A 27,970-nucleotide genomic window follows, 5' to 3' on the forward strand; every position below is an offset into this window, starting at 1 on the left:
AATTACTAATACTGTTAAATTAAAAAGCAGAATAGGAAATGAAATAAGACATCCTTTAGAACTTACTGACATATTTAGATAATTTAAATGGCTTGGCTTGAAGACAATTTTTTTTTTTAATGTAGTTTAGTACAAATGAATGCAAACAAATCCTGGAGCCAAAGGACAAATCCAAAAAATGCTTCAGGATACAGAATGAAAAAGGAGATGTTATTATTTAAGGAAGAATAGCTACAAAGCACTGAGCTCAGTGCATAGTGGCAGTGATTAGAACAAACAAGAGATTGGTTATATTGTGCTATTGAAGTACTAAAGAATAAATCAAAGTAAGTAGAATAATGATAAAACACTGGTTGGATCCATCGTACTTACTATATGAGTAGTACTTCGTTAGGAAGCTATCGTGAGGGCATTTCTTTTAATGTCCATGAGACACCAAACACAGCTGCCTAAAAAGCCTCTGGGTACAATCATCCTATGAAGTTCAAACATCAGACATCATCACTTGTGACAGCAACAACTCCAAAATAAAGGAAAATTGATGAGGGATGAGACATGTGCCTCTCAAATGGGACGGTCCGCTCTAAGTAATGAAAGCTGACAATCATGAACAGAAAGATTTTGAAACTACAAAAAAATAAAAAAAAGTAGGAAAGCAAATAATTATATTACTGGGTAAGAAAACAATAAAAAAATTAAAGCAAAAAATATTTAAGTTTATTCAGGTATCTTTCTGTAATTCTACTGCATTTAATATTTCATAGTCCTCATATGAATAATCTTAATTGTCTGAAAACTATCTCAAGGTCTCCCTTTTCTATATAAGAAAAAGATTCCTGTAAAGAATATAAGAAGAATTAACTAACAGTGTATTTATTTGACATAATATAAATAAAGCAGGTAATAGACAGTGGGTTCATATCATATATTTGGTTATTTCCCTTCATAAATGGTAAAAATTAAATATATTAACTCAATGAATTGCTTATTGCTTATATATTCCTGATGACATTGAGCTTCATACTGTGCCAAAAATAGTAGATTCTGGAGCCACAATTCAAATTCCAACACTAACCATGAGTGTGTGATCTTGGACAAATTGCTAAATCTTTTTACACCTCAGTAGTCTCCTCTAAAAAAGGGAGATAGTAATTGAGTTTTAAATAAAATAATTCATGTAAAGTACTTTAGACATGTTAGATAAAAATACTTGTAAACTAGTAGTAGTTGGGTCATCTACACATATCTATTTGCAACTAACTGAAGAATTAGATTATTATAATTTGCAATTTTGATTTGTGATTAGGAAAGCAGTTTATATTAGTAAGGGATAACAATATGTAGTTCCAAAACATGTTGTTTGAAAATATTTTACAAAAGAAAGTAATGACAGACATCTAAAAATGGATTCTGTAACAGGTATTAAAGAATATATGTTTTTAAGCATTATAGTCCTAAAACTCTAAGATTACTTCCAATGCCTTCTATAAATACTCAGGTTGTAAATATTCTTGAACTCACAACCACAGAAATAATGCAAAAGAAAGAGAAATCATCACATATGTGAAATATGGCAAGTTCGCCATTGTTAGGATTGGGTAAAGCAGGCTAGCTCTATAGGTTTATCTAAGGTAAACTTAACAATCCTTTAAAAATAATTTACTTGTGGGCACCTGGGTGGCTCAGTGGGTTAAGCTGCTGCCTTTAGCTCAGGTCATGATCTCAGGGTCCTAGGATCGAGTCCCGCATCAGGCTCTCTGCTCAGTAGAGAGCCTGCTTCCCTCTCTCTCTGTCTCTGCCTACTTGTGATCTCTGTCTGTCAAATAAATAAATAAAATCTTTAAAAAAAAAATTTACTTGTTGTAGCTTTTATGCGTAACCTATTAAATCTGCATGCCATATAACCCCCCCCCCTTTTTTTAGTACAATCCACTTTTTTTTTTAAGGTCTTTTTTTTTTTAATTTAATTTTATTTTTATTAATTTTTTATTAATTTTTTATTTTATAAACATATATTTTTATCCCCAGGGGTACAGGTCTGTGAATCACCAGGTTTACACACTTCACAGCACTCACCAAAGCACATACCCTCCCCAATGTCCATAATCCCGGAGGTCAGGCAGATGCTTAGCGAAGTACAATCCACTTTTAAAAGCAAATTTACACTCTTCCTGCTATATTGCCTATTTGATCTAGAAAGCCAAGTCACCAATTCAAAAACAAGTAGTTTTCTGTCTCCATGGAGCATTGGTTTCTAAGAAATTATCTTGGTGGCAGTATAATTATTTCTGAAACTAACATTTATCTCATGTGCCACAGAGAAACTCTGGTTAACATTTTTAGAAATCTAAAAGTAAACTCTTGGTTGTCATAATTTGCCATATATATCCTTAGTGTACTTCCACTCCACAAACAATATTTATTTGCCATCTCAGAATGCTGCCTGTTCCTCTTCAATGCCAGGCACATGCAGCAACAAGACTTGATGGTGCAGTCTTGCTCATGCTTTTTCCTCCCACATTAACCTCATGCTTCCTCTCTACCTCTCCAAGTTTTCCTCATTTATCAAGGCTGCACCCCATTTTCATTTCTTTTACTAAAAAGAGAAACCTGCATTCCTCTTTCTGTGTTCTCCGCCAGGCATTTACATTTCAATTCCATATTACCTAGAATATAATTGCCCTCAGAAAATGTCACATATGCAGATATGGCTTCCCTCAATCAGAAAAACACTTGATAAATATTTGTTCAATTTTGTATGCCCTCAAAACATATCCAGAAAGCAGTTACTCAACGGTAATTTGTTCACTGTTTTAAATACAAGGCAACGGCAACTACTCTTTTACTATGACACTAATTAATGGGAAAGCTGTCCAGTTAAAGGACATAATTTAAAAATAAATAAATCCCATGAAACAAAACTGTCTTCAAAAAGATATCAGTGCATAAATTCTATCTGCCCACACTATCTTAATTAAAGATAAATAATGCTGACCCCATGAAGTTCTCAGTTTCTTTCTTATGATGATGTCAGAGTTCACAAATTTACAACTTCACACTATGTAGAGATTGACTTTCAAACTCCTTATCATGACATTCAGTGTCCTTTAGTATCTAGATAAGATTAAACTCTCTTTCTCATTTTTCTCATCTTCTTTTTTTTTTTTTTTCCCCAAACAAGCTGCACACATTTAGTTGAGCCAGGGTACCTCACTCTTCCGGAGCTCAAGACAGAACGTTGGTTCCTGCTATTGCCTCCACCTGGAACGCTCTTCATGTGTATCTGTATCTGCTGTAAGGCACTGCTGAAGTGCCACCTGCTTCAAGAGTGTTCACCTGTTCCAACAGTTGGAAATGATCTTCACTCCTTTGTACAACTTGAACACACGTCAGCTACTTAGAGGCATACACCCTATCTTGCTCATTTTTTCTCATGCTTATGAAGCCACAGACATACGGCCAGATGTGTAGTCAGTACTAGTGTGGGGGGAGGGCAGGGCGGGTATTTGTTTGAAAGAATTTGTCCCAGTTTCAAGCATCCAGTGAATCTTAAATACTTTCATTTGCCTTCTTCTAACAAAATAGGCACATTTGACTGAGTCAGCCTTTCCCAAGTTATAGACCATAAAACACTAGTCACATGAGATGCCTCCTGAAATGATGGCAATGTCTTATGGAAGAGTAAGGAAACATATTAGCTTATTAAAGAGATAAAGAAGTCCTCTAGGAAAGAAATATGGAGGTTTAAATATTTGCTGTTTTCATACCATGTTTTTTGGTTTGTTTGCTTTTCCCCATCTCCTGGGACATAGAATGGGAAGTACTGGTCCAGTCTCTGCAGATGTGACCAGCTTCTCCAGTAACAGAACTACATGCATACACCTCAGTCTCCTCCTGTCCCCTCCACCTGGTGGGCTTTTGCTCCTAACCGTTCACCTACTGAACTCCTAACCAGCACTCAAAGTAGACCTTTTTTGTTTGTTTGTTTGTTTGTTTCCAGTAGTTTAACAAGTTTATTTTTTATTCCCATAAAGTCCATCACAGGGCTGTGGGACTCTCCAGAGCCACAGCTCTCCATGGAGGGGGCTCAGCATTCCAAACTACTATGACTTTCTGGTCCCTTCTTCTGTATGGGCTTCCAGGACTGCAGCAGGAAAAAGCATTTTTATACCAACAAAGACTTCAGCCCAAAAGGTAGATATTAGATATTAAATATCACACTCTACTGTTCTTTCACTTGGCTTCTTTCAGAATCTAATTGCTCCTTTCTTTGTGTTCTCATAGCATCTACAATCGAGTAGATATCACATTATTGTTAGTTATTTCATGCTTGTCCTCATTCATAATTTATGTGGGGGTAATGCCCTGCACTCGCCAGGCAATCAAAAATGCATGCAATACTGAAAGGATCTCAGGAATGAGGCCGATTTTCTATGGATGTGTGTTGGGAAGTGGGTGGGTGGTGGTTATGCTCATTTGGGGGAAGAAGGTAAAAGGAGAAACAGCATAAGAAAAGAACCCCAAAGCTAAACTGGCTTTTGCCTCATTATAATATTTTATTAGGTAACATAATGTTGATAGTTGACCAAACCATCTAAAAAATAAATACTTTCATAGACTAATCAAGTTTACAATGCTTTTAGGTCATCAGACAGAAGGGATGCCTTTGAAGAAGAGATGAAAATAAAGGGTTTATGCCACATCAATGTTATTAATAATCTTTTTTCTTCTCTGTTTCCCCTTCTTTCCTCCCTCCCAAAACATCACTGCCTAAAAGGAAAAAATTCCTGGGGCACCTGGGTGGCTCAGTGGGTTAAGCCTCTGCCTTCAGCTCAGGTCATGATTTCAGGGTCCTTGGATAGAGCCCCACCTGGGTCTCTCTGCTCAGCAGGGAGCCTGCTTCCTCCCTCCCCACTCTCTGCCTGCCTCTCTGCCTACTTGTGATCTCTCTCTCTCTCTGTCAAATAAATAAACTAAAATCTTTAAAAAAAAAAAAAAAGTGTCTTTAAAAAAAAAAAGGAAAAAATTCCTTTACTAGAAGCTTTATGAATTTAAAAAAAAAAAAAAGGTTATGTGCTGTTCCCCTCAAAAACATGTTAAAAACATTAATATTCTTAAACTCTATTGTTGTCTGTCTCACTAAATCTTGAGTGCCATAATATTAGTTCTGGTTTACAAATTCGTATCCGCAATAAATTTGATTAAACTGTATCTTTTCTACCAATTTTTGGCCTCTCAGCTGGGATCAAGGGTAAAACTGTGCCCCTCCTTATAGTGTACTCTCTATACCATGATGAAGCTTAAAATTTCCCATCCTGTGCCCCTTCCTTTGCTGCCTCCTTTGTCTAAACTGCACAACACTCAGTTTTCTTTCCCGATTAGCACTCTAATCTCCTGATGGCTCTGCTGCTGTTCTCTGATGCTCTCCTAAGCCTTACTTCTTCCCTGAGGCATTCCTTGATATGTCAGCCTGAACTTTTCCCACCATCCAGCCTTCTTCCAGCTGATGGGCCCCATCCCAGCCTACAGTTACAAAGGCTGCACTATTAATGTGTGTGCGGGATCTGTCCCCACCTCTAGAAAATTTGGATGTAGAACTTAAGAACTCGCTAAAGTGTTTATCTCTGAAGTGCCAGGAAAATAGCGAAGTATTGAACATAAGTAATACACTAACATATGTATATTAAACTGAATATTAAAAGAACATACTTAATTAGCCAGGCTATTCTGAATTAAATTCATTTACTCACTTTTGAGCCATGATCCTATAGAACAAAAACTTATGATGCCTTAAAGAATTTGCTTTCACTAAGGTTCCAGATGTTTCTTTTATTGGATAGCTTTTTAAAATATGAAGTTCCTGGGCTCAACATTTAATGGAGATAAACTGGTGAGAGAGAGACGGCTCGAGTGGAAATCAGGATTGTGTTTTTATACTGTCAAACCAGCCAATATTCCAGTTCACCCGTTGATGTTACTGAACTCTACGATGTTTTTAGTTTGATCAAGGCCTTTTAGTCCCCTGGTAGGTTAGAACACTTAATTTATCTTTTGTTACTTCGAAGAGTATAGGAATAAAAATGGAAGCAAATGGGAGGAATTGTAATAACTTGTTAGAGTCTGTGATAGTAAACGGAGATTTCTGCTGCGTTATGAATACCTGAGACCCAGAAAGAGCTGGTATTTCTTTTTCATAAAAGTCTTTTATCTAGAAACTCATTTCTATTTAAGGACATCTTGCTGGATTTTTTCCATTTCTTCCATATGTTCCATGTCCTTCCCCTAGAGGAGGGATCCTCTTGGTATTGTAAAACATACCATGTGCTTCTCAGTGAAGTCCTCCAGCAGGAAAAGCTTTAACTATGGATTGATTCCCCTACCACCTTCAAATGTTCAGCATGAACTCAGTTTCAATGATCAGCCCTGGCCTTCTTACTGTCTCTGTTCTGTTGACTCATTTGCCTTTGGTGGAACATTAAAGAAGGGACTTCTGTGTTTAGTTCTGTGATTTTTAAGGGGCAAAGATGTCATTGAGCCCAATCTCTGATCTGTGTTTTTCAGAGCATACCTGACCAATGTCCAAAAGGTTTCTCTCTCTCTGAGGGCTTTTCAAAGAGGAGGGGAAAACTGGGTGAGAGGAATGTCCCTTCTCTACCTGCCCTCCAACCTTCTGCACAAAACCTACGTAGGACTGAAATCAGAAAGGGACCCGTGAGCATGTGTTGAGGGCCACAAAGGTGACTCCCCAGTGTCCACAGCTGCAGCTTCCACTTGGAGCCTCCCGGGACTTGATTCTAAGTGGCTGTGAAAAGCCACTGAGGGGTTAGTGTTAGCCAGAGGCCACGAAAGCTGCCGTCCCCAGCTGAGTGATTCTCTGTTCACACTGGGCATAAGCCCAATTTGAACAGAGAATCTGTTTTCTTTCCTCATTTCAAAGGGCACATTTCTGAATACTTCCTCATGCGTAGGGGTAAATTGAGAACAATAATATTCATTTATAAAAGAAATCGTAGTTAATTATTATAACCATGTTAGTAAATACTGAGATATGGAAGTGTATGGATGTGTGAAGAGCCATGCATTTTAGTTCCTTCTTAAGAAAATGCATTTATCTAGAAATTATTTAACATTCTGAAGCTACAGTCTTTAAGTCGAAAAGTGACGCCAAGCTATCTGGATATTCTCCAATTCACACACCCTGAGATACATATATCCCTGTGATACAACTGCTATTCTCATTCAATATAGTCTTGAGATAATTGGATATTCCCCCACTTCAATTTTTTTCTTCTATCCTATTGTGTGCCCACCCTCTCTCTCATTCTAACCCACCCAGGAACAAATATAGTAACATACACACACTATAATTTTGGATAATTCCTTAAATTATTCCAGACATTCTTCTAGGCAATACTTTTTTTTTTTTTTTTCCCCTCTAGATTTGTGGTTTTGGCACTCCAGCACCAAGTTCACATCCTGAACCATGCCTTCTATTAGTGGATGTCTGGGCAGTGTCCCAATAAAGCTGAGTAGCTTCAGTATCATTAGCGGGACGACGGTATTTCAGTTCCTTTTCCTTTCATTCCTCTTTAGTTTACTGTCGGTGCCACTGAGCTTAATGAACCAAACCGCCTGCTCATGCATTAAAAACGGAGATATGCATTCTGCCATGGGAAAAAAAAAATGCTACGTCCTATTTTCTAGAGAAGACACTTTTTAGCAAACATAAAGTAGAAAAGGAAGCATGAAAATGTTTGTATAAAAGGGAGATGTTAATAAAAGCATTTGAAACTTTCAAATAAGGAATGCACTAATTTGAAACTATAGAGTGCCCTTATAAATCACATGCATTCATAATAGAGAATCATTGAGTACTCTTAGTACTAGCTGCCTCTTTACTTTAGTACTAGTTACAGTAATACTAATATACTAATTACTACCAAACTACAAGAAGTGACCATTAGGTAACAGCTGTATTATAAAATATTACCTAGATCTTCCATTCGTATCATTACATCACCTCTGGTATTTGAAGTGTACTAGACACTGGCTTAGAAGTAAAAGCATACCCATATATCTAAAATCTACTAAAAACCCAAATTGTAAAATCTGCCATTGTTTTACATAATAAGAATATCAAAAATTATATTGTTCCAGACCTAAAATACTGCTTTTAGTAAAGGAGTGAGTCAGACATAACATGGATAATAACCAAACATTAAGGTGTATAGGCGGCAATCCAAAAATTTGGCCCTGTATTTTGTGGTACTGAAGTCACTCTGACGTATCAAATCACTATGACATGGTCTTACTGAATTTAGCTTTTGCAAACACCTCTGGCTTTATATTAAACTAATTCATTTTACTCACTTGCATCTCAGTGAGAGGGAAGTGGGTGAGTAGTTACTCAAAATTGTCATTCTCATCAACTACATGGTCACACAACTTAGTTATGCCGCACACGCAGGGAATGAACCCTTGAATCTTAGAGAGGTGATTTTTGAAGAAAGTTAAGCCTTAGAAGACTGTGGAGTTTTGATAGCAGCCCTGGCAAAGGAAATACAAAGCAGGGTTGAAAAAGAGAGGGTAGAGAATGGAAAAGATAAACTGAAACTGTCTTGCAATCTTGCTCATTCTTTTAGTAAACACATCTCTATCTTCATTTCCCCACCAAGAAATGCATTGCACAGGGTTTATGAGTTTTCCCAACATTTAGAACCCCTTAAAAGCAGTCAGGGCTCCTCCTTATGGAAGCTGTGATTTTCCTACAATAATTTTCTATAATTGTGCCAAAGAGCTAAAAATAAAAATGACATAAGAAGTTTCACCACAGTGAGAATCACAAGCTCAATTGTAGAACTGAGTCATCATCTTCACGTTTCAGGAAGATAGATCCAGGTTAGGAAATTCACTGTGCTGATTGCATTCCTCCTGCCTGGGCTGGTTGAGATATAAAGTCTATGGTATGGTTACCAATAACTGCTAGGAACTCTGGCCATAATCGAGTAGATAGCTGTAAAGTACTATCATATTGAGAAAGTAAATGTGGTAAGAACCGTAACAGGCTGAGGTTTACTGAGAAAGTCCTGATTACTGTGCAGGCTGAGTACCTCTGATCTAGGGCCAACACTGCACAAAAGAGTTACAGAATTTATCGAGCCTTATTTAAACCAAACATATATCTAGCTCACTCCCTTTTATTTCTCTTCATCATGCAGCAGAACAATTTTTTGTTTTATCACGAAACTTCTATCAGTCCATCCTCTAAGTCCTCTGTCACACTTCTCAAGGTCACAAGGGAGCCTCAGGAAGGAAATATTTGTGATGATTGGTCTGTGAAGCATATGCCTAAGGGTGCTGCTAAATGAGCCTTTTGTATTTTTAGTGAAGTGACTAAAGGGTGAAGGGAGAGAGGCCTGTGAATCCTGTTAACAAGCTGTCCTCTGGAGATCCTGGCCCCGTGTGCCCCCAGCCCTTTGTCACCTACGTGAAAACAAGAACTTTACCCTCCAATTGCCACCTTAGGGAGAGTAGACACTCTGGTTTGGAAATAAAGCATTCAGCAGTATAGGAGTCAACATATAGAAACTCTCTTTGCTTTTTCTGCCACTAGACTATTGCATTCTGAGAAAGAGGCACATGCCAAAAAGGAAAGTTCACTCCTGCTGAGATGCTTTTCACCATCACTATGTACATCAGTTGTTGTGGAAAGAATAGTACAATTGCTTCAGTTCTTTGAAGTTGGAATAGTGAGTGTGGCATAGCATGTGGATATATAAGTGTATTGATTTTAATCAGATATGCTCCTCTGGGTAAGGGCTTCTTGCTTTTCTTAACAATCCAGTAAACAGAAAGATATGCAAACATAATTTTATCTATAGCAGTTAGTCTCTCTATTTTGTATTTCTCATCAGAGACCTGCTGTCTGGTGTATATATTAGGTTTTATGAATTACCATATCACTAACAAAAGATGTTAGATGTTCCATATACTTATTCCCTGTGGGGTTATAATCTCACTTTTTCTCCCTTTCTCTATGGCATCATGATTCTACTACTCTCAGTCTATACCAATGAGGATATTTTTGCTAGCTGCATTTGTTTTTAATCAGGTTTTTTTAGAGTACTGTGGAATAATTTGCACACAGTGAAAGACACTCACTTAGAAGTAAAGTTCTATGAGTTCTGAAACACACAATCCGGGAACCTGACATGCCCGTAAAGCTCCTCCCCTCAGCATGACTCAATCTGAGGCAGGCTTCTTCCTGACTCTAGGTCACTGGCCTCCCTTTTTCTAGAGCACTTACTTAAAAGCATAAACAAAACTTGCAATTGTAAATTGTCTCTGCCCTTTTGAGATGTAACTCTCCACAGCTCTGGCCAGTTTCACACCTTAGGAATGTCTTTCTCCTAGTAGTTATCCCTTCAAAATGCACACATCAAGAAAAATAGTCTCTGCATCTCCTCATCTTCGTGGGAGGGGAGGAGCCTAACTTAGCTAATTGCCAATCAGGAAGCACAGCCAGCCTATCCACACTGACCAATCTCCCTCTTTTTTTTTTTATTTTCTTTTTCTTCTTCTTCTTTTTCTTTTTTTAACCGCTCTCCTTCTTAACATCCTCCAGTCTTTCCCCACTAGCTCACCCCAGCACTTAAAAACTCTCCTGCATTGATTTCAAAGGAGTTGAGTTCATTTCTCTCCTAACCATAGTCCTGAATAAACTCCTTTGCCTATTTAACTCCATCCATGCAATTTTTCTTTGACATACAACTACAGTCAAATTACAGAATATCTTCATCACTCTAAGCACTTCCTCTGAGTCCCTCAAGTGCCAACTCCTGGTAACTACTGATCTAAGTTCTGTCTCTAAAGCTTTACCTTTTCCAAAGTGTCACAGAAACTAAATCATATAATATGTAACTTTTTAATATCTGTTTTTCCTTTCAGTTAGCATGATATTCATCCATGTTATTGCGGTATCCATGACTTCCCCTTTTCACTGCTGCATACTGTTACACTGTATACTACCACAACTGATCTGTTCTCAATTCATATTTTGAATTTAAATTAGACTCTCCTTATCATATCGATATTTGTCTTAATATAGTAAGTACTGTGTTTTCTAGATACATTTTGAATCAAGACTGGATTCACCCAAATGGTCCTTGCTTTTCCTTTCCAGGCTGGGTTGAGGTTTCCCATGGTTTCCACTGGAAAACTTCTCATATAATAACTAGGCCAATATGTGAATAAAATATCCAGCCACCTCCCTAAAAACAATACCAAGTCTTCTATAAAATTTTGGTAAAATGAATATCTACAAATTGCTTAAATTTAAATATCAAAATGAAATTTGTTGACATTTTATACTGTTCATTTGTTCTAAACAGATATCATGTCCTAATTATCCATTCAAGTCAAAATTGAGATAATTCAGCCAGAAAGTACATTTTAAAGCTGCTTGGCCTCCTGGCCAAAAACCTGGGAATAACAACACACCAAAAGAATAGGAATGTTATATAGAAGATCTAATTTGAAAAGAGTATAAACCTCTTCTCTAAAAGTATATTTTTAAAGAAAATTCCTACTGTTAGATGTGGGCTAAACTCACATATTTATGTATTTTAAATGTATGAACTTCATTATCCTAAATTCATTATCAAACCTACATATGTTATGGGATTTTGTTGGTTAGTTAGTTAGTTAGTTAGTTAGTTAGTTTTGGCTGCCTTTTTCACCTTTAACTGACAGTGAATGGAATTGTTTGGAGATTCTGACTCCTGGGCATCAAGCAACTTCCATCTTCTATAACTAGAAAACAGATTCCTAAAAAGATGTTTGAATGTAGTGGCAGTCTCCTCACTTTCATTTCAATTTTAAGATGCAAACATGTGAGTGACATACTCAAAAATTAAAATATGTAAGAAAGTGGTAAGTAATTAATGACTTTCCCTCTATTCTCATATTACTCTATAAATTTAATTGGCTAGTTCTTTAATGTCCATGATCAATTTGAAACAACTTATGTTTCACATATATGAGCAGTATTTGACCAATATAAAATTTTTAGCTATTTGTTATGTGTCCAGATTCAGGAAATGTCCATTGTATGCAAAATGCAAACTTCTATAAATTACCCAACAAAGAAGCTAGAGTTAGCTGCCACCCAAAATGTAGCTCTATTTCTGTCATTTTTCACTGCAGAACAGTGTTTTTGCAATAATTAAAACATATCACTGTGTTTGGGAGTTATTATTTTGTAAAGTAGATAAAAACTAGAAAATTAATTTAATTTTGATCTTATTTTTAAAAAATTCTTAGCAAAACCAGAAAAAAGGAAGACATATTTGTGATAAGACATGTACATCTCCTTAAAAACAAAACAACAACAACAAAAAACAACACACAAAAAACACATAAACAGACACATTTGAATGGGTAACAATGTCAAAAACAGTGAAAATTTGGACTTCTGCTTTTTGAATGAATGCTTATTTGCCCTTTTTGTTTTAAATTCTGATGTGCATATTGTTTATAAATAGAGGTTTTACTTAAACTTCAAGAATCTTGACTTTAACCTCATATCATTTATCAAAATAAGTTACATGAAAAATATTATGAATAGGTGTTTTTTCAATATGATTTTATAGTCAAGTTAGTTTACCAAGGACTAGATTGAACAACTGAAAATAGATTCATTTACTTTTAACTTGACTATGCAAGTTGGTCAAGTTAGAGTTTAACTAACTGAAAGTTTAGTAAAGTTAAAGTTAACGTTAAGTTAATGTTAATGTTAACTTTAAGTTAATGTTAAGTCAACGTTAAGTTAAGTTTAAACCTATTGTAAATCACCAAGAGAAATTACTGGGGGGAGAATGTCTTAAACCCTTCCAGTTTAGACACCCTCTTTACAAGGCCTAATTATCCATGAGAGATACATCTGTAAATTCTACCCTAAGATTGGACTTTGGCTAACAAGAGAGGTCACTGTGAACTGAAAGAGACTTCTATAATACTGTGAGTCAGGAGGCTGATCTCAAGCCCTAGATCTACCACCAGCTTTGTCAGAAGCATTAGAGTAGCCGCCAAGAGCACAACCCACAGATCCAGACTTTCTAGATTTGAATTCTGTCACAGTACCTTGTCTGCTACGTGACCATACAAGGCACTTGTCTCCTATATTGTCCTTTATTCAACTAGAGCCAGAGTCATAGAAGATAACGGAGAAGTTAACTCCATTAATACAATCAGAGTGTTTTTGAAGAGTTACTGATAAATGGTAAGCAGTACATAAGTGTGAGCTATTTTTTATCAATGGTTTTCAAACTTTCGATCTTGACCCACAATAAACAATTCATTTTACAAAGAAACACAATATAAACACTCAAATATATACAAAAATACACATGGGAAATAAAATAATTCTTAACAACTGCATATACCATGCACTTTAATATTATTTATTCTCTTCTATTTACTTCTCTTAACCTCTTTTTTTCTTCATTCTATTCTGTTCCATTTATTAAATTCTATACAATTTATTCTACTCTATTCTTTTCCATTCCATTAAGAAAAAGCGAGTGCTAATCCTCAGATTGCCAGACTTACTCATTTATCCCTATGACCTATGTACTGGTCATTAATAAAACTCTGCCTCAGTCCACCTTCCATATCAAAATTATTAGATACTTCATAAAATTTGAAAATTTTCAAAAAGCCATATTCAGACTCCATTCCTGACTTGCTGAATATGGATCTCCTTGTGGTCTTGGCTCCAGAATCTCTCTCACACATAACAAGCGGTAGATATCAAACCATCTAGGTTTCTAAAAAGTCCAAACTTGAAGAAATAAATGGGATTTAAAGAGAAGGTATCTCCTTAATCTATTCTTTTTAAGATTTCATCTGTATTTAATATATGCAACACATACACATAAAGTCTAATACACATTACTGTTTGTTGCAGTTCCAAAGGAGTTAAAGGGGAAATAAAAATCTAGATAACCATTCTTCAACAATGAGAGTGATTCTATGCCACTTTAGAAATTTTAGCCTTTTTAAACCCAGAATTATATAATTAAAATAAAAGCTAAAATCAAGTCAAAGTTGGGATTATGTGATTTATATTATCTCTAATATTTTTGTATTCTTAACCGTCATAGACAAGTGTGCATCAAGACTTTTAAATAGGTCGGGACGCCCGGGTGGCTCAGTTGGTTAGACGACTGCCTTCGGCTCAGGTCATGATCCTGGAGACCAGGGATCGAGTCCCGCATTGGACTCCCAGCTCCATGGGGAGTCTGCTTCTCCCTCTGACCTTCTCCTCGCTCATGCTCTCTCTCACTGTCTCTCTCTCTCAAGTAAATAAATAAAATCTTAAAAAAAAAAAAGACTAAAAAAAAAAAAGACTTTTAAATAGGTAAAACATTCCTACATCTATACCTACAATTTTATGTACTATAGAACAGGTAAGAAGACTAGCTGTAATTCTACCTCCATTCTTCCCAGAATTTGGCGATACAACCAATGACATCTCATGTGCCCCCTGAAGTAATTATTATATATGTCTATAGAGTATAATAATATTTGTATTACATAAATACATAAAACCAGTGCAAACATCCAAAAACCCATTTCAAGTTTGAAGTACCTTATTATCAGAATTTATGTAGCTTACATAATAATTTAAAACATATTTATAAGTCCTATAATGTATATATATAATTAAAATTGTTTTATAAAATATTAAATATCAATAAAAATATTGATTCTTGGTGGATATTTGGAAATCAGAATGAGGATTTTATACATGAAATGCTTTTGTGAAAAATATTTCATTTGTCAATGTGCACTTCTAACAATGAATCTTTTGGCTTTCTATTCAATTTCCAAATCCTTTTAATGGTAGTTAGAAAGAAATCTCATAGTTCACAATTATCACAGAGTAGAAGAAAATTTTATTATTATTTCAACATTTCAATTTTCTTTTTTTAAGAATGTTAGATAAGTTTTTAAGATTTATTTATTTAGGGCACCTGGGTGGCTCAGTGGGTTAAGCCGCTGCCTTCGGCTCAGGTCATGATCTCAGGGTCCTGGGATCGAGTCCCGCACCGCATCGGGCGCTCTGCTCAGCAGGGAGCCTGCTTCCTCCTCTCTCTCTCTCTCTCTGCCTGCGTCTCTGCCTACTTGCGATCTCTCTCTGTCAAATAAATAAATAAAATCTTTAAAAAGATTTATTAAAAAAAAAAAGATTTATTTATTTGACAGAGAGAGAGAGAGAAAGAGAGATCTCAAGTAGGCAGAGAGGCAGGCAGAGAGAGAAGGAAGCAGGTTCCCGGCTGAGCAGAGAGCCCGATGGGAGGCTCGCTATCAAGACCCGGAGATCATCACCCAAGCAGAAGGCAGAGGCTTAACCTACTGAGCCACCCGGGTGCCCCTCAATATTTCAATTTTCTGAAAAAATGTTAACATTTTCCATTTTTTCCTGTATTTTCCATTTCTATACTCTTCTCACATGTATTTGTATTACTTCTACTCCTCTTCAATATCCTGAAATAGTTAGTGTCTCAATAAATTATTTATGACCATGTATTCTGTAGGACTTCAAATACAAGACTTTCCAGCAGGCTTCCCTATTAGCATCCACGGATATATGCAGAGCCTTCTGAGAACTCTACACATCTATGTTAATTCCATTAGCAAATGGCTGATCTGTATTGATCACAACATACAATTTCAGTTGATTTAAAAAGTACTGTGAGGCAGGTATATTTTTCTCTCATTCTCACAGTTTGATATTACTTATTGTCATTTCACGTAGGTTTTCCATGCTGATGTGACAAATATTGATTTGTACCTTTTCATATTCTACCTTTTAGTTGTTTTGTTATATTTTCAGGATCTTTCAGTGAACAGTACTATGGTTGTCACTTGTTTGAAAGGCCCTTCTCCTCTGTCTTTGTACACTTCATTCCACAAACAGCTGCATCACACCTGTCATTTGGAATGGCAAAGTTGTCTTTGACTGATAAGCCTATGCCTGTGGCACACAGAGTGGCGTCAAACAACTAATTAGAAGGAGCTGGGCCACAGCAAGGTTTGGTGCTGTCCATCAAGCATGCAACCAGCACTGATGCCGTCAGAAAATCTGTCAAATGTGGTTCTTCCTATGAATAAACCCAAGGCCACTTGTTCTATGGTAAAGAAGAAATTGGCAGAACATGTGTAATAAAAAGTAAAAAAGGGTGATGGCCATCCTTTATACAGAGTTAAGTAATTGAAAACAAATCTTAAACCAGTGGAAAATCGAATACCTGATTTACAGCTGTTGCTGGATTACAGGGAATCAAACTGAAAACGTCTCCATGAATCTCCAATGGAGCAATTCCCAAATGATCAATTATATTTATTTAGCCTCTGAAAAACACTAACATGCACTTTCTTTAATAATAGGGGGCTATCAACTATTATAAATAAAATCAGATTTGCACATTTACATGAGGATGCAACCTTAAAACCCCATCTATTACATATATTCATACAATATATATAATATATAAGATTCATTTAAAATCTAAATCTGTAAGAGTGCATCTATAAGTACACATATCTGAGTTCACAAGTGTTTGAAAGTTTTTTTGTTTTGTTTTGTTTTTTTTAAGATTTTGCTTATTTATTTGACAGACAGAGATCACAAGTAGGCAGAGAGAGAGAGAGGAGGAAGCAGGCTCCCTGCTAAGCAGAGAGCCTGACTCAGGGCTCAAACCCAGGACCCTGGAATCATGACCCAAGCCGAAGGCAGAGGCTTTAACCCACTGAGCCACCCAGGCGACCCAAGTGCTTGGAAGTTTTTAAACTGACAATACTGAACACGAACTGAGAAACATTACATAGTCATTGTTCTTAATAATTAAAAGTGTAGGTAGATACCACATTAACTAAGAATGTCAAGGTTGATAGGTATTGTCATTCTGTATTTTGAAACAGCATGAGGTCTTGAAAATGGAGCCAGGAAAGAGCTCTGAATTGGGAAGAGAAATAACCAGTGGAACTTTTCTTAAACCTGTGATGACCTCTCCCAACACACAGCCTTCACCCATGCAATCTTCTGAAGAAACATTCTCATCTGTCCATGATCACAGTGATCACATCACTCCTGATCATTCACCTGGTAGACTTCTTCCAGACTTACATTAACATTATTGTGTTTTTCCTGGAACAGGTTAAACTGGCTCCTGCTATGTGCTCTTGAATCTTGAACACATTGTAGCACTTTTGCACTTTATGGTAACTTACTATTAAGAGTGTATCCCCTATAATATCCGAGACACAAAGAAGCATGTGTGCCTGCTCAGCCTAATGAACTTAGCATATCACATAACAGCATCTCTGATATATTTGCTGGATGAATATTTGTGGAAGGCAGGAAGGCAGACAGGGATTGTTAATGTGAGACTTATAGATTGGCTTCAGCATAATTATGCAAAAGGTCAACAAAGGGAAGACAGATAATTTGTTTCCCCTCCAAAGAACAGTCTCAACATCATATTCATGGGAAAGAAACAAAGGAAGGAATGTCTGGCGCCCAATCCCTGTTTATTTGGTTTAGGGAATGGTTCCATTTTAAAAATTAAATCAAACCACATCAGAAGGCAGAGATTGTAGTATAGAGTTGGTCAAAAGTGAGTATTTTTATATTTTCCTATATTACTAATACCTCCTACAATTTTCTAACGTAAGTTCAATGGTATGAAATAAAATATTCATTTTATTCAAAGACCAAGATCAAGTTTCTAGAAAATATTATACATAGGCATTAGACATGAATGTATGTAGTGTCTATGTACTACTGTACTGTAAATGAGTTTTTAGTAATTCAATTTCAAATTTATATATACTTATTTGGTAGCTAATAAGTGGTTAAAAAATTTAGAGAGTTAGGGAAAATTCATCCATATATAAGTTACATATAACAAATACATATCAAGGAAAGTTTTCAATTACTTTTAATGGTAGTCAGCAATTGTCCCGGGATTTGTTAGAAACTTTTTGCAAGGCCAATCTTACATAAAATGGCTTGTAAGATCTTTGACTTCTCCCAGGTGGGCATGTGAGAACTTAACTCTAATAGATCTGTAAATGATATGTATTTGTTGTTGTTGTTGTTGTTATTTTGCCAAAGCGCAGATTTGGCTCCTTTATGATAAAGGATGAAAGAGGAATAAATCCTTATCTAGTGAGTAAGCCAGTCTGTCATCTAGAATACTGTCTCTATTGATCATAATACATGCAAAGTTTCACAGTAAGTGACTGAGGTGTAACAAAGCTTTTATCATGTCTGTTAACATTTAATTTTGGAGGGTAATCCTATATGTTACTGAGAATTTAAATATTTTGACATATTAGGAATTAGTCCCCAAATATATATGTATGGATATATATAATATATATATATATATATATATATATATATATATATAGTATGTGTTTGTGCCTGTGTGTGTATTTTAAGTATTTTTACCTTTGGAGTTTTAGAAAAGGTTGTTCTTATGAGGAAAGGAAATGAAAATAAACTGGCTTGTGAATTAATTTATTATTATTAGTGAAAATCTATTAATTTAAATTACCCATATTACGCTCAGATATTGTAACACATAAAGACTTATTGTTAAATGATTTGCCTATTATTTTAACTTAAAAGCTGATATCAACTGTAATATCTATTCTAAGGCCTGAACATGTTTATTTCATTGGAAGTTATATGTGTTTGGTTCACACAACTGTATAAAACACCAAAAACAGGAAAATATAAATATGGAGTGTAACATACATGTTAAATTCTATTTGTTTAGATCCAAACTGTTAGTTAAGATTAATCTGTGATAGGTATAGAAAAGAAAAGAGAAAAGAAAAGGAAAGAAAAGACCAAGATCAAGTAAAACAAAAGCAAAAGGCCTTTGTCTTTACATGTCTTTCATAGAAAGTAACAGATAATGTTACTATTTTGCTGTTACTCCATTTGGTATTATTAATTTAAACAGGAGGGTTCTAAACTATAGTTACAAACATGGAGAATCCTTGATCTCCTTGCTCTCAGTGTACCCCTGGTTCAGTGAATTCAAACTCAAGGTGTACTGTAACTTCATCTTTGATGTGAGAAAATTATGCTTACCCAGAAGACTACTGTCCTAAATGAGGTTATGAGTATGAAATGGAAGACACACAAAAATAGTAACACTCTAATACATTTAGTTGTATTCTCTTCCCACATGCTCCTTTCACTCTCCATTTGACACATTTTTATTCTATTAAATATTTCCATCAAATGACACAATTGGAATGTTCATGAAATTCCAATGATAATTTAACTTCTGTGTATCTCTGAATCCAGCAAAAACCTGTGTTACAAATTTATGTAAAAGGTCAGATATATTTCCCTTATCAAAATTGTTTTCCCAGTTTTGGTCGGGAGATTTATAGTAGTAGTCCATCCTTGGATATCTTGATCAACCATCTGCACCCATGAATTTCACACTTGCGATAACTGCCACATTTCCAAAGTCTGGCGGCTAAAATTCATACTTATTTTAAAACTCTTCCACCAATCTCCCTAACTCTTAGAGTTAAGATTTCCATCTGACATTGATTTTCGGATTTCATTGCTACAAGGGAAAAGTCTTATCTCAAGAATTCATACACTGAACACTATAGCATTTTGTAAAAATACTTCAGCTCAAGCATCAAAAACAGTGACAGGGAACAGCTACTCATACTGAGGTGCAGTCTTGTGTGAATTCCAATAACTATGAGACATTTTCCTACAGATTGCAGAATATAAGACACTCAAAGCTCTAACTGCTTGCATTCTATGCTATTTCATGGATAAAGGGAACTGAACATAATAGAAGGGAAATGACAATAAAATTTATAGATCAAAGATGCTTAGTAAAGGTAATATGCATTTATGGCATGAAAACAATGTGCACTTATTCATTTCTATGCTTCTATTTTAACCATCAAGGTACTTTGTGTATCCAATGACAGAAGGCCTGCCAGGAAGAGAATACTTAAATATGATAGTCCATTTAAATTCCACACCTTATTTAAAATCTAATTTAAGAAAAATTTCAAATATGAACTATTTTCTCTAACATTTACTTAGACATTTTTTATGCAGCTTAGAGGTTATCATTAGATCACTCCAGGATCCAGAAAACCTGGATCTCATTCCAGTGCTATCACCAGCTAGCTCTGTGACCTACAGCAAGCTACTCTATCTTTCTTGTCATCAAGTTATGCTTCAGTAGTATGAATATATAATCTCTATGGTCCCTGACAGCCAACTAGCCTGTGAATTCTTTTTGACTTAAATACTATCTTAGAGTAGTTAACCTTGTAGTTTCTGAAACTGTGTTGTGTTGGTTATATTCCAACTTTATTAATTACTACCTGGGTGAATTCAAGCAAATTATGTAACCACTGTATGCTTCAGTTTCCCTATTTGTAAAATGGGAATAATAATAATGGGGTTGTTGTTAGAATTGAATGAGCTATATTTCAATAATTCAATATGTAAGCTTTCTTACATTTTAACATATCTTGAAGCAGGAAACGTATTAAAGAAACCATAAATGAGCACTTATCAGAGTTTAATCAACAGCATTTTTCCCCCAATGGTAAATGAAACTGTAGCATGCATTACACTAAGATGTTAAACAGTAACATCTGAACATCTTAGATTAGACAAAATTTGGTAATACATATGAAATGCTTGGGGTAATGTTTGGTACAAAAATTACCCAATAGCTGATACTATCATTTTTTCTATAAGTAAGCAATAATTGTTATATCTAAGTTAAGTGTGATGGGTAAAGTCTGATAATTTAAGAATGATTAAAAACTTGCTAGTCATACAGATTTTGTTCCATTTTATATCTAAATTCATAATACAAACTTATTAATAACTACATTCAGATTAATCAATATCAGTCAACAAAAAATATGACTTTCTACTTGAACAGTATAGTTTTATTTAATTAAATATTTTTTATGATTAAAAGCTTAACATGTTCTTATTTTTACTTTACTAAGATGATTAAAGAGGGAACATATAAATGATGAGAAAATAAAAAAAATAATATATTTATGAGGCTTACCACATTATTCAATATAAAGGGAAAAATGTAACAGCATAGTACAGGAACCAACTTTGTAGGTTATAATCACCTCATAAATTCTCAAGAATGGTTAATACTAGATTAATAACTTTTAAGGAACAGGTTACTGCAACTATCCCCTTTGTTATTGGTCTACAGATATTAAGTAAGCATTTATATAGAAACCCTATCTCGAAGAATGCTTTATAGCACTCCAAAGCTGGCATGACTTCTGTTTCCAAGTTTTATTTTCTTAGAAACATCAGAGATTTTCACTCTGCATTAAAAAATAAAAGCATATACTTACTAAATTAGGTATATTATGATGAAAAGCAATCTAAACTCATCAAGGGCAAAATGTAAATGATGGCCACATATATACATAAAAAGCTTGACACAGACCCTAGCATAGAGTAGGTGCCACAAAAGTGTCATCTGTCAATATCATCATCTTTTTTTAGTATCACAGAGCACTAGAGAGAACTAGGACCATAGAGATGACCTAAATGGGAACCGCTGAGACTGTAGTGGACCTGAATAGGATGGTCAAGTGAGAATTTGTGGAATAAAAATTTTCTAAAATAATTTATTTTCCTTTGTTTATCAATATAACACAGTAGATTTCTTTCACTATTCTTTGATAACTAGACTTGTAAGTCAACATGATAACTCTGAGTATTTTTTTTTTCTTCTCCACATTCTCTAGACAAACCCTGTACACACTGTGTTTTTGTGCTTTGGGCCTTATAAAATAAACTTATTTTAATTATAGATCATTTAAATTCTCTACAAAAAATTGGGAAATACTCAGGATTTCAATAGCTTTCAGAACATTCTGTGTGGGCTTTGAAAATATTTACATAGCTTTTTATATATGAATAAAACTCACTTATTTCTGCCATAGAGTAAGTGTTATTGTGTTATTATTGGATGAAATAAAGGTGACTCATGGGAGAAATTTCCATGTTCTACACACCTGAAATATACATAGTAGTGATGAAAAATAAAAGGGTTAAATTATAGTTCTTCTCTCAACTGTCAAGTGATTGAGATTTTGGAGAAAGCAAATAAAAACAAAATAAGAAGAAGAATATATGCTTTAGGCTAGAAGGATGTTTCTGACGAGTTAGATCCACACAGAAAAAGAAAAAATGTAAAGGAAGTATTAAGGGATAAAACTGTCCAAAACACCACTTTATCCTTTTTCCACCTCATTTAATAGTTAGAAAAGAAGGTACTTGCTCCATCAAATTTCTATTAATCAAAGTAGTTTCTCTGACCTACATTACTACTGGAAGGTTTGAGAATGATAGATCCCTTTACTTGGCAAAAACAAGTGCAAAAATCCTGTATTACTAATAATAAACAAAATATTTTCAATACCTTTAAGGAAATGGGGGAAAAACCTAGCTTCGATGAGAAAATAGAATACATAGGACACACTAACACTTACACATACATATATACATATTCATATTATCTATCTCTCCATCATTTATCTACAATCTATATGTTAAGACTATAGAAATACATGAAACAAATTTGTAGGTATTAATATTAGAGTTAACTATTGAAACACAATTCCTTAAAAATTGATATTCTATTGTACAGTGTGAACATACTTAACACTACTGAACGGTAACTTTAAAATGAATGAAATGGTAAATTGTATGTTATGTTGCAAACCACAGTTTTAATAAATTAAAAGAAAGGTAACACTATGGAGTATTATGCCTCCATCAGAAAGGACGAATAACCAACTTTTATATCAACATGGACAGGACTGGAAGAGATTATGCTGCATGAAATAAGTCAAGCAGAGAGAATCAATTATCATATGGTTTCACTTATTTGTGGAGCATAAGCAAGAACACGGAGGACATGGGGAGATGGAGAGGAGAAGGGAGTTGAGGGAAATCGGAGGCTGAGATGAACCATGAGAGACTGTGGACTCTGAGAAAAAAACTGAGGGTTTTGAAGGGGTGGTGGGTGGGAGGTTGGGTGAGCCTGGCGGTGGGTATTATGGAGGGCACATATTGCATGGAGCACTGGGTGTGGTGCATAAACGATGAATTCTGGTACACCGAAAAGAAATTTAAAAAATTAAAAAATTTTTTTAAAAAAGAAAAGCAACAGATTTTTGCATCCAGCCATGTTAGAATAATTGGTACTGGAATACCCCTCCCAATTTAGAAAAAAAAAAAGAATAAAGAATAAAATATGCATCTTTTAGATTTTACAATGGATGGACTCATTAAGGAAAAGGAAAAGTAATTTTTGTTTTAAATCCAAATATACAAGAAAATAAAAGATCAAGCTGAGAAAGGGCAGGAAAAAAGGGAAAAGATTAATGGAAATTCCAGCTAACCTGCTCATATTGAGCAACACTGTCTTCTTTATCTTCCTTAAGTATAGGGGATGAAGCAAATCAGTCTTTCAACCAGCAGATGTTCGTATCTTTGAGCTCAACTAATAAAAATTAACCAATTAGGAATCTTTCACTCCAAAAGAAAGTTGCTCATTACTTTCTCCCAAACTAGGTAATAATCAACACTTTGCATTCAATGACAAGAACAGCATATTTAATAGCTAGACTATTATCAAAGAGGAAAAATATTATTTATCTTTTGTTCTAAAAGTGTATGTTGTTTAAAAAAGTACTAGTATAAAAATATGAACATAAAAGAGGATGGCAAAGAAAATATTCATTATAGTTAACTCAGACTATATAAATCACTAGGAAAATGCAAATTACTCAGTTACTAACATGAGGTCTCTATAGAGATACAGCATACCTCGTAATGGCTTTCTTCATTCTCCTGAATGTGGAAACCCGCAGAGCTGGGACATTTCTGAGGAGTGACAGGAATATTGTCACTTTTGCTGTGTGAGTTACACTGAAAGAGATTACCAAATAATTGTGACAAACTACTCCACATTTAGAGTGTCTACTGAGAGACATGGTTGTTTGCTAAGCGTCTAATTAAAGGAGTACCATTTGAACTAGCAAGGGTCTAGACTCATAGTAACATGCATTAATATGGAGACTTTTCCAAAAAAAAAAAAAAAAGATTAAAAATATCCCCAGGATAAACAAATTGTCAGAATGTTTTAAGTGAAATGAAAAAAAAAATCTTAAGTGTAGTTATTTTATTTTTACTCTGTCTTTTTTAAAGCCGTATCATTATGCTTATGATTTTAGTAGCTAAATCTTACAGGATGCTACTATTTGTGTGAGGTATTATCTAAGTGTTTGATATATATCATACACAACTTGACATAAATATTATTATTATTTCCACTTACAGGTAAGGAAAACTAGACATACAAACTATTCTTCCTAAGGTTGGGCTGCCTACCCAAATTTCCGAGAGCACACCTTATGCCTTATCTACTACATGCACAGACTTTATAAATGATACATTTGAAGCAAACAAAAGTGAAAAACTTAAACTTTAAGGTTTTAAAGTATTCACTTTTCTTCTGTACTAATACCAAGTATTTTTTGAAACAGGTTAACTAAAATAATTCACTTGGAAAAGGATGTGAATTATACAAGGTAAGACATTAAATTATGGCTTGATCTTTCTCCATGAAAATACTAAAGTAACCATCTTCCATATTCCTCACAATATTTTTTTATGCAAAAATAAGATATTATTTGCTTCCTGTTATCCTTTCTTCCTTCTTTCCTAAATCTCTTAATTAGATTCAGGGCAACAAATATTTATAAGTATTTGCAGTTTTTTAGTACAGGTAACGTTGGAATTTCTAAGTCTTCTACATTAATGAAAGATATTGTAGTGCTTCTGGAAAAGGTTCACCATTGGAATATAACCTTCACCCTTTCATATGAACAGATTTGTATGACATAAGTAGAGAAGATAATGTTTTTTCAAACTAGTATGGCACATTTTCAATTAACCAATGAAATTTTACTTTTCCCATGCCAAAAAATAATCTGATAGAAAATGACTATCAAAGACATTTTAAAAAGTGAATTAATTTTTGAGGCTAGTGTTAAGTTCAGTGTATTTTCACCTCAAGGCTACTATTTTGTATATTTAACTATGTTTTTAAACACATTACATTCTTTTAGACTTGTTTTGAAATACTTTTAAACACAGAAAAGGGGCCAAAACACCAAAAAAGAATTAATACTTCAAAAATACCAGTGGATTATCTCATTGTTAGTTAAGGGAAAAGCAATAGGACGGATTAGGAAAACACGACTCTCAAAACCCTATTAGAAACCTTTCTGCATGGAAAAAACGATACATTGTTTCTGTCCTCTGTACAAATAGTATCATTTCAACCATGTTCAAAACTTACCTCCTCTAGGAATTTTCATGGGTAAATAAGCAAATAGCAATAACCATTTTATCCTCTGCTTGTAATCTAAGTAACTTCCAGGTGAAGTTTCTAAAATGCTGTTGTACCAGTTTAATTCCTGGGATGTGCCTAGGTTCATCTGAACAAAGTCACTTAATTATGAAGGACTATCTTTCGTATTTTTCCACAGTGGCTTCCTTTGATTTCTAAGGAAAACAGCTTATTTGATTTCTAAGGAAAACAGTTATTGTCATCTATGATGTTTCCTAGACATTTTAATCATCCAATGCTTGTTCCTAGCCTCTCCTCTTATCTATTCCTGCTGATGAATCTTTTTAAAACATCTCATGTCTTATGCAGTGTTTCTCCCTAGAAACATTTATTTCAATACCTTTGGCCTGACAGTGGCTCTCACCCTGGCTGTATATTAGAATCACCTGGAGAGCTTTAAAAAATACCAATAACTGAGCCCTACCTCACACCAGAGGAATTAGAATTCAGGCAAAAACATGATTTAAATACCCAGTAATTAGGGGCACCTAGATGGCTCAGTGGGTTAAATACCCAGGTAATTCTAATATGCAGCCTGAGTTTAGAATCCCTGGGTTAACATTTCTTTGTCTGGTGCTCAGGACAATATAGCAAATTTTGGCCTCACTCCTCTTTTGATCTGATGTCTTGCTCTCTAGCATTTGTTCTTCCTTTTCCTTATTTAATGTCATATGTTGGGAGCTGTTTTTTTCCATGGAATATATCATAATGCCTTTGAATGTGGAAAAAAAAACCTATACTGTATAATGCTTTATACCTTTACATACAAAACTTTATGTATTATCTACTAGAAACCTCTGCAGAGACATAGAAACAAACCTTCTTTAACAGGTTCAGATAAATTCAGTGCCTTCATGAAACTTTGCCAAGTAAATGAATTTCTAAGTGACAGAACTCAGGCTATTTCTCCTCTGCCATATCTCCCTTAAGGCGTTCGTTCGTTCATTTGCTCATTCATCCACACATTCTATTCTGCTTGTTTATTCATTTGTTTGATCATAAGATATTTACTGAGTGCATGCTATGGGTCAGGATTTGATTGGTTCCTTCAGGTATGGGATTTAATATCTCTAATATTCCCTCCAGCAGTGAAACCACACATAGAAATAAATAACCACCATGATATGTGAAAATACCACATGAAAATGTATGCACAGGTTGCTTAGGGACAAAGAAGAGAGAATGACTAGACTCCTGCATTTGATATGTGGGAAGAATCTGGAAAGATGGGCCAATGAGCGAATCATGGTTGGCACACATTCACAACAAAACAAACCGCATATGCAAAGGCTGGAAGACATGAATTCTTGTGACTTGGTCTGTGAGCTGCAAGGATTTTGACAATGCTTTAACCATGAAGCCTGTGAGGACTGCTTTGAGGATAGAGGCAAGTTATTACAGCATTAAATTTAACAGTGGATCCAAGATGAGAAGTTATAGAATCGGGCTTAACCTAAGGGAGGACTAGCAAATAATGGGGTAAGTGCTTCACAGGGGTGGTACCAAGGGTGAGCCTGTGTCACCTTCCTCTCCCTCCCAAAAATTCAATAAAGAAATATAAGCAGACTGGGTGTGTTTGCAAAATGACTGTAACACCTGAGTAAGCCCTCCCATCCCAACAAGATCTCAACTCTAAGCCTCTCCTGTGTCTAATTCAAGCCAGCCTCTGTAAAGCAGCGAATGGCACCCGAGGAAAAGTTTAACCCACTCTGTCTTCCTCACTTTCTAAAATTTTTTAGTATTATGATGTAAATAGCTTCTGGGGATTGTAAATCTATAAGCTTGAGGAAAAAAAATTAAAGTAACTCTATAGGGCGCCTGGGTGGCTCAGTGGGTTAAGCCACTGCCTTCGGCTCAGGTCATGATCTCAGGGTCCTGGGATCGAGGCCCGCAGGATCGAGGCTCCTGCTCAGCGGGGAGCCTGCTTCCTCCTCTCTCTCTCTGCCTGCCTCTCTGCCTACTTGTGATCTCTCTCTGTCAAATAAATAAGTAAAATCTTAAAAAAAAATAAAGTAACTCTATAAACAATATTTTGAGATCAAATACTATCAGTAGGCAAAACTTTAAGGAAACAAGTTCTTAAGTGAAGAACAATTTAATCACTATGAATCCTTTCTAACAAGTTTCTATTTCAGGGAGAGCCGTAGCCTGAAATGGAAAGATTTATTATAAATGTCTCAGGATTTCACCCACTAAATTTTTTTTCTGTTTGCCAAATTTGATATGAATAACTATATAATGAATATGGTTAAGACGAATCTGTTAAATCAGATTTCATATTGCAGACAAATCACTTGAGAGGTCCAGAGCTCAATAACAACAATTGTATTAAATGGAAATCACTGTAAATACATTTGTTCTGTACTTTAAAATCCATTTGATGTTTTTCATTACCTATGATTAATAGTCTCCATTTTAATATGTGGATAAAT

The 27,970-nt window shown here is 35.0% G+C and overlaps 1 protein-coding gene across 7 annotated transcripts in view; it reads right to left on the reverse strand.

The window, feature by feature from the left end:
• The window catches only part of PCDH9 (protocadherin 9), an 827,735-nt gene that overhangs the window by 476,714 nt on the left and 323,051 nt on the right, over positions 1 to 27,970 (reverse strand). For 4 of the 7 annotated variants that reach the window (XM_082701260.1, XM_082701257.1, XM_082701263.1 and 1 more), the window contains exon 3: positions 23,951 to 24,052. The exons of 2 other annotated variants lie outside the window; for them this stretch is intronic. In XM_082701260.1, the coding sequence (XP_082557386.1) occupies positions 23,951 to 24,052 (102 nt within the window). The remainder of the gene's footprint in view (positions 1 to 23,950; positions 24,053 to 27,970) is intronic. One more of the 7 variants, XM_082701258.1, reaches the window with a different exon arrangement.

The sequence above is a fragment of the Mustela nivalis genome, assembly GCF_964662115.1.
Source record: "Mustela nivalis genome assembly, chromosome: 15".
Classification (NCBI taxonomy): domain Eukaryota; kingdom Metazoa; phylum Chordata; class Mammalia; order Carnivora; family Mustelidae; genus Mustela; species Mustela nivalis.